We start from the raw sequence: 8,000 nt of genomic DNA on the forward strand, positions 1-8,000 counted from the left end.
CCCCGGACTCCTTGGTAGTCTGTCAGTGGGAGAGCCTTCTCGCCGTCCCCTCGCCGCCTTCAGCCTCAAGGAACCCTACAATTCTTAGTCATGGTGAGTGGGGGTCCTTGGGACGTGGCGTGGGTGTGAGAGCAGTCCGAAGGGGCGGGGGAGCCCGGGTGCAGGTGGGACGCAGCTGAGCAAACTTGCTTCTGATGGCCAGGCTGGAAAAGCCGAGTTCACCCGCAAACTCCTCTTCGGGCTCGAAAACGCGGCCAGGACACTGCCCTTGGTGGGAGTGGAAAGCCCTCCTGATCCTAGAGGGCATCGCCCCAGGGCCCGCCACAGCCTAAGGCAGACCGGGAAGCCTTCACACCGGCCCCCCCAAGGACTTGTGGAAACGAAAAATCCCTCCCCTCCATTTCCGTCAGTGACCTACCTCACCTTCCCACTACCTACCGCCCTGGAGCACTAGGTGCGCTCCAGCTCCCAAGGTGCATACGCTCCCTGCGCCCGCTCTCCAGCGCCCGGTGACTGCCTGCTGAGTCACCTGTGGCTGGTCCCTGGGGAGAGCTTCCAATTGCATCAGTCCACCTGAGAGATGTGAACAGGCTGCTCCTTTTAAGGGAACTCTTAACTGTCACGTCTAATTTTGCGTTTCTGTGTTAACTTAGTGGGACGTTTATAGCTGAAGCTTGGTACTTAAGCCAGATTTTTAAAAAACTAGTCCATGAAGAGGTATTTTCGTATAAAACCTCTGAGCAAACTAGTACTAACAATGTGTTCTTGGAGAAGGTCTGTTGGAGGTCAACCTAAAATAAGCCGTACTTTAAAACTAGTATTTGTGTATCAAATGTTTCAAAATAGTATCTTTAAAGAAAAGGGGATACAGTGAACAGACCAGCCACTTCTTCAGAGACTACCACAGCTGTTAAAAAACTAAGTCTGACTGTAACAACTTGCTTGAGTGCTTTTCACCAAGCAGACAAAAAACAAAAACAAAAAAAACCTGGTAAAAGTGCGATTCAGAAAGTAGTAGGACTGTTTAAAGGGCAGGAGAGCAATGATTTAGGCAAACACTGGCTAAGTTAATAGTTTGGATTTTTTGTTGTTGTTTTGTTTTTTAATTAGAGACAGGGGCCGGTTATCCAGTGAAAGTTAGACTAAGTGACTCTATCACCTGTGTCTCCCTTCATCCCCCGAGTGGCCAGGGGAGAGTGACGAAAGTCTAAAGGAGAAAGCTGTTGAGACTGCTGCCCAATGAAAGTTTTTTGGGCTCAAAAATCCATCAAAGAAACCCTTCATTAGAATGAAAGGTTCTTCTCAAAAACTTTATCTCCTTGGGCCTGGGGCTGTCATGGGCAGATCTCTCCAGCTTTCTTAGGCTGTAAAATTTCCAAAGTCCAGTTAAAGGTAAACAGGATGCAATTATAAATACTCATGGACTCATTAGAATAAACAACTCCCCTTTCTCCCATAGCCCTAGACCTGGGTGAGTAGACTCAGGTCATAATGAGCCAAGTGATGTGGTTAGAAGACCATGGTTGTTTTATGAGTGTATGTGGGAAGGAGGGGACCATAAGTCAAAGGTTGTGAGTGATTGGGGTTTTTATTATCTCCGGTTATGAAAGTAGGACCTTTGAGATCTTAGCGGTGTTGAGTTTTCTTTAACTAGTTTCCTGTTAGCAGCTTCAAAGAACTCGAAACCCTCCTATTCGGGGAAAATGTAATGGGAGATATTTGGTATCAATTTTGAAAGTCCTCTGTCAATCTCCAAAGTAGCTAATCTGACTTATGATGAAATATAATAAACACCCATTTTTTCTGTTTTCCTCTTAAATCTGGGGGTATGGATTCTATGTTCATGGCCTTATTTTACTAAGCAGGAATGAATTTGGTAACTTACAGATGATCTTGTTCATCAAGTAAAAGAAAACATTTTCCCAATATCGTTAAATTCTTGGCACCATAGACTTTTCCACAGTGCCAGAGATACATGTATGTATGTTTTGGTAGGAAACAGCGAATTTCTTAAGCTATTAGTAAAGTTTTGTTGACACTTTCAGCTTTTATTACCATGTGTCTCCACCACCACCCCCTACTGAAGATTTGTTGATAGTGAAGGAAAAATGTTCTTCCTTGCGATTAAGTTCTTCCACAGAGTTAAAAAGCTGCCTCTGACCACAGTTTCTAAAATACAGCTAACTGCTGCTTATCTGGCATTTTTTCCATGAGTCATATGGCTATAGTTTGCTGGTTTAAGCTGGTTTTAAAGGGAGAGGGAGAAGCTCTTGTCTTTTAAAGAATAGGATTAAAGAGGGACCAGAATGAGCTCGACAGTTATACAATCACATGGAATGAATCAGAGCTGGAAGGGGGAATTTTGCATGCCTTTAAGGAATTGGCAGGCATATTTCCCAGGAGCTGGGGGAAATGTATTGCTGTGGAACAGTTTAGGTCTTTCTAAAATGGTAGAAACCTGACCTTGAATATCTAATGTGACTACAAAGCAAGAGTCTGATCTCTGGTCTTGCCTAGTAGTTCATTAACATATCTTTGGTTTTGCAAAGCATTTTCTCTGAATTAGTCAGCAAAGACTGTTGCTTGTGAAATAAACCCTGGGCAGGAGTGGCTTCCAGAAAGGTGACTTTCTATCCTGAAAGTTAATTAGTCATTTAGGTGTGAGTCATTCCTAAACATCCCATCTGATGTGTCATATTCTGACATTTTCCTTTCTTCTTCCCACAGCGTGAGTGCATCTCCATCCACGTTGGCCAGGCTGGTGTTCAGATCGGCAATGCCTGCTGGGAGCTCTATTGCCTGGAACACGGCATCCAGCCCGATGGCCAGATGCCAAGTGACAAGACCATTGGGGGAGGAGATGACTCCTTCAACACCTTCTTCAGTGAGACGGGCGCTGGCAAGCATGTGCCCAGGGCAGTGTTTGTAGACCTGGAACCCACAGTCATTGGTGAGTTGGCCTCAGTAACCCAAGGGAGATCTCAGGGCTCTTGAGACAGGAGGTCTGTCGTGAGGGCTCCATTGACACCCTGGGGTGGAGCAGGCGTGTGCAGGTTGTGAGTGACGGGTGGCTGCTTTGTTTTTCTCTTCCAGATGAAGTTCGCACTGGCACCTACCGCCAGCTCTTCCATCCTGAGCAGCTCATCACGGGCAAGGAAGATGCTGCCAATAACTATGCCCGAGGGCACTACACCATCGGCAAGGAGATCATCGACCTTGTCTTGGACCGAATTCGGAAACTGGTAAACATAGTGTTTTATTTAATATACATATATAAGTTTTAAGTGTATTTATTTTGAGAGAGAGTGGGAGAGTGTGAGTTGGGAGGGACAGAGAGAGAGGGAGAGAATCCCAAGCAGGCTCAGCTCTGACAGCTTGATCCCATGACCTGAGCCAAAATCAAGAGTCAGACACTCAACTGACTGAGACACCCAGGTGCCCCAATGTAGTGTTTTATTTAAAGTGAGATGAGAATGTTCTCTTACAGTTTTAAGGGAGACCAAACTATAAGAATCATTCTTTGTATCCTAAAATGAACCTTTGAGTGCTCAGTAAGTAACCAGACTTTATTTTTTTTAATTTTTTATTTAAAAAAAATTTTTTTTTAAATTTTATTTAATTTTGAGAGATAGTGGGGCGGGGGGTGGAGCAGAGAGAGAGGGAGACACAGAATCCAAAGCAGGCTCCAGGCTCTGAGCTGTCAGCACAGAGCCTGATGTGGGGCTTAAACCCATGAACGGAGATCATGACCTGAGCTGAAGTCGTATGCTTAACTGACTGAGCCACCCAGGCACCCCAGGTAACCAGACTTTTTAAATCAGATGGTCCTGTGTTATGGAACAACTATTTAGGTCAGGGTTAAATGCTCTATTGCCTATTTCTATGTGTTATAAAGCAGACTTGGGCAAATGCTTAAGGCAGGGCAGTTTACCTAAAGTGAAGGTGAGAACCAGGGAGCTGTAGCAATTTGACATTTAAGACCATTAAACATCCTTATTCATATTAATCAAGCAGCTTCCCTGCTTCAAGCTAAGAATGCCCCCTTTTAGGTTATCTTAGTCACATTGAGAAGGTGGCAGACTCCGAAATGTAACTAATTGATCAAACTCCTAAAAAAATATATGTATATCTATATTTTATATGTATTTTAAAAATATGTCTATCAGGGTTGGTGCCTTATGTTGATACAGAAAGTACAGAGCATGAGAAGCCAGTATAACACTGACTAGAAATGGTGGACACTGGAATCTTCCAACAACATTGAAAGTGCAATCAAGGGAGCTCCCTTATTATGGAAGCTAGTGTCGTCCTTGAAACTTGGAAAGTATTGACATGTACTCACAGAAAGTAGTATGCTTGCTTTTCCACTAGAGCTCAGACCCGTGTGAACCGGCACTGTGACAGAAAAATCTTAGGCAACGGTATTCACATCAGTAAAAGTCGATAAGTAAATGTTCTGTTAGGATCATTTTATTTATTTTTTAAATATTTATTTTTGAGAGCAAGCATGCATGTGGGTGGGGGGAGGGGTAGGGAGAGAGGGAGGGAGGGAGGGAGGGAGAGAGAGAGAGAGAGAGAGAGAGAGAGAGAGAGAGAGAGAGAATGAATCCCAAGCAGGCTCCGCACTGTCAGCATAGAGCCTGACTCAGGGCTCGAACATAAGAACCGTGGTCACAAGAACCGTGAGATCATGACCTGAGCCAAAATCAAGAGTCAGACGCTTAAAACCAACTGAGCCACCCAGATGCCCCTGGATCATTTTATGTTCAGAGTCTGGTATCCAGATGACTCTACTCCTGAGGCATGTGGGCAGCTTGTAAGTAATTAACCAAAAATCAAGAATAAAGGCTTTGGTAGAGTAGTTTGTCCAGAAAATCACATTCTAAGCCTGGCCACAACTGGTCTAGTCTAAAAAGAATGACTTTGCATCATTCACAGCTTCATACTTTTCCAGATGCTTATCACACCCTTCCTAGCAAAATTGGGGTAATGGTTCTATGTTTATAAATCAAGCTTCAGCTACAAGCACTGACTTGGAAATCAGGACCTGCCTTTAGGGGCAAATAAACCTAGTAAAACCCATCAAGGGTTCTGGAGTAAAGTTGATTAACTACCAAAATAATTGTATTTGTCCTTAGTATTATTACTGTGTCCATAGGAGGCTGAGTGGATTTAATTGGTAGACCAGAGTCTGCCCTGTACATTGATCTCAGAGTGTGGACCCACAGGAGAAGTACAGTGAGGGGTTGGTAGAGAATTCCACAAATCTCAGCACTTCTTTTTTTTTTTTTTAAATATTTATTTATTTTTGAGACAGAGCATGAGCAGGGGAGGGGCAGAGAGAGAGAGGAAGACACAGAATCTGAAGCAGGCTCCAGGCTCTGAGCTGTCAGCACAGAGCCCGGGGCTCGAACTCGTCAACTGCGAGATCATGACCTGAGTCGAAGTTAGACACTCAACCGACTGAGCCACCCAGGCACCCCTCAGCACTTCTGAGAAGTGAGGATTGTCAGCAGAAGACTTTGAAAAGTCAAAAATCAATGCTTTCACAGAATGGTAGTTTGCTAACTGGAATAGCGCAGTTAAGTGGTGAAAAGCCCCACTGACATTAGGTCTCATGGTCCTATCATAGTAAATCACCTTTTTCAGAATCAATAGGCTCTCTGATAACTAGTGCTTACTGTGCCAAACACTGTTCCACGTACTCATTTAATTCTCAATGACCTGATGGAGATTACTATTCTCAGTAAACGCGAAGACGGAGATTGAGAAATAAATTTGGTCAAAGCCACACAGCAAGGAACTGGTAGAGCCGGATCCAGACTCAGCCTGACTCCCAACACCAGTGCATTGGAACTCGGCTATTCTGTGTTACTCCAGCTCAGAAAGCAGCTGCCAGATCTTTCTAAGACTTCTATTGTATGGGGCTGGTGGTCCCAGGCCTGCCCTCAGTAGCTCTCCAGCTGCTGAAAAGTCATATTTGTTCTGCAGTCACAGCAAGGGCACCAGCGGTTGCTTTCCCAGTCGCTAAAACTTGGGCCTTGCATCCATTCCAGACCTCACGATTCCTCTGCCTGTGGAAATGAAAATAGTTCATTTTTAAATAGCCGTTTAGCAGATTTCTGCCCCCCCCCCCCGGAATTGTGAAAAGTTTCTCTGAATCTTAGCACTTAGAAGCTCTTTATGACTACTTTCTTTGCAAATATTGTTCAGGAGATTAAAAAATATCTCGATCAGGGGTGCCTGGCTGTCTCAGTTGGAAGAGCATATAACTCTTGATCTCTGGGTCATGAGTTTGATCTCCACGTTGGGTGTAGAAATTACTTAAATAAATAAAAACTTTAAAAAATTAAAAAAAAAATTTGATCAATGTAATTATGGATTCAAAGAAGTCATTGCAGCTTTCACCAAGGCTAAATTAAAACTTTTTTTTTTTTTTGCAGGCCGACCAGTGCACGGGTCTTCAGGGCTTCTTGGTTTTCCACAGCTTTGGAGGGGGAACTGGTTCCGGGTTCACCTCCCTGCTGATGGAACGTCTCTCTGTCGATTATGGCAAGAAGTCCAAGCTGGAGTTCTCCATTTACCCAGCCCCCCAGGTTTCCACTGCTGTCGTTGAGCCCTACAACTCCATCCTCACTACCCACACCACCCTGGAGCACTCTGATTGTGCCTTCATGGTAGACAACGAGGCCATCTATGACATCTGTCGTAGAAACCTCGATATCGAACGCCCAACCTACACTAACCTTAACCGCCTTATTAGCCAGATTGTGTCTTCCATCACTGCTTCCCTCAGATTTGATGGAGCCCTGAATGTTGACCTGACAGAATTCCAGACCAACCTGGTGCCCTATCCCCGCATCCACTTCCCTCTGGCCACATATGCCCCTGTCATCTCTGCTGAGAAAGCCTACCATGAACAGCTTACTGTAGCAGAGATCACCAATGCGTGCTTTGAGCCAGCCAACCAGATGGTGAAATGCGACCCTCGCCATGGTAAATACATGGCTTGCTGCCTGTTGTACCGTGGTGATGTGGTTCCCAAAGATGTCAATGCTGCCATTGCCACCATCAAGACCAAGCGTACCATCCAGTTCGTGGACTGGTGCCCCACTGGCTTCAAAGTTGGCATTAATTACCAGCCTCCCACTGTGGTACCTGGTGGAGACCTGGCCAAAGTACAGCGAGCTGTGTGCATGCTGAGCAACACCACAGCCATTGCTGAGGCCTGGGCTCGCCTGGACCACAAGTTTGACCTGATGTATGCCAAGCGTGCCTTTGTTCACTGGTATGTGGGTGAGGGCATGGAGGAAGGAGAGTTTTCTGAGGCCCGTGAGGACATGGCTGCCCTTGAGAAGGATTATGAGGAGGTTGGAGCAGATAGTGCTGAGGGAGAGGATGAGGGTGAAGAGTATTAACCTGTCCTCTACAATTTTATACTCTGTTGTCTTGGGACTGTCTTATTTCTGTTCTGGAAGCTGTCCACTGTGGCCCTAACTTGTCAATAAAAGTGATGTTTCTATTTTAAATGTCCAGCTGGCTTCTGTATCGCAGTAAGTACTAGCCTCACTTATTTAAGGCCAGTTGGGGATGGGGGAGGCTGGCAGATGGTCTACCCAGTCATTTGATCAACATTTCAAGTGGCTTCTGTGTGCCACACACTGTGCTTAGTGGCTTGTCTGTTTCACTTAAGACCTGGATTGATGAGTGGTGATAAAATCCTATTGTAAATGAGGCAGCAGGCTTAGATTGGGCCATTGTTTCTCAAATTTCAATGTGGATGTGAATCACATGTAAATATTAAAATGTAGATCCAGGGTTGCCTGGGTGGCTCAGTTGGTTAAGTGTCCGACTTTGGCTCAGTTCATGATCTCACAGTTCGTTGGTTTGAGCCCTGCATTGGACTCCATGCTGAGAGCTCAGAGCCTGGAGCCTGCTTCAGATTGTCTCCCTCTCTCTGCCCCTCCCCTGCCCACGCTCTGTGTGTGTCTCTCTTTCAA

The 8,000-nt window shown here is 45.2% G+C and overlaps 1 protein-coding gene across 1 annotated transcript; it reads left to right on the forward strand.

Annotated features, from left to right (window-relative positions):
* Positions 1-7,529, forward strand: LOC124501003 (tubulin alpha-1C chain). The gene is made up of 4 exons (XM_047064892.1): positions 1-93; positions 2,728-2,950; positions 3,094-3,242; positions 6,444-7,529. Exons 1-4 carry the CDS (start codon positions 91-93, stop codon positions 7,416-7,418), a joined length of 1,350 nt encoding a protein of 449 aa, XP_046920848.1. The 5' UTR covers positions 1-90; the 3' UTR covers positions 7,419-7,529.
* The last annotated feature ends 471 nt before the right edge of the window (positions 7,530-8,000 follow it).

Source organism: Lynx rufus, unplaced genomic scaffold, assembly GCF_022079265.1.
Source record: "Lynx rufus isolate CCGP_SWC_20201006 ecotype Redwood Valley unplaced genomic scaffold, mLynRuf1.p SCAF_7, whole genome shotgun sequence".
NCBI classification, from domain to species: domain Eukaryota; kingdom Metazoa; phylum Chordata; class Mammalia; order Carnivora; family Felidae; genus Lynx; species Lynx rufus.

Bases quoted from the DNA above. Each gene is read 5' to 3' on its own strand.
- LOC124501003 (XM_047064892.1), top strand. The intron at 2,951-3,093 runs GTGAGTTGGCCT...TTTCTCTTCCAG, and splicing joins CCTGGAACCCACAGTCATTG to ATGAAGTTCGCACTGGCACC. The intron at 3,243-6,443 runs GTAAACATAGTG...TTTTTTTTGCAG, and splicing joins TGGACCGAATTCGGAAACTG to GCCGACCAGTGCACGGGTCT.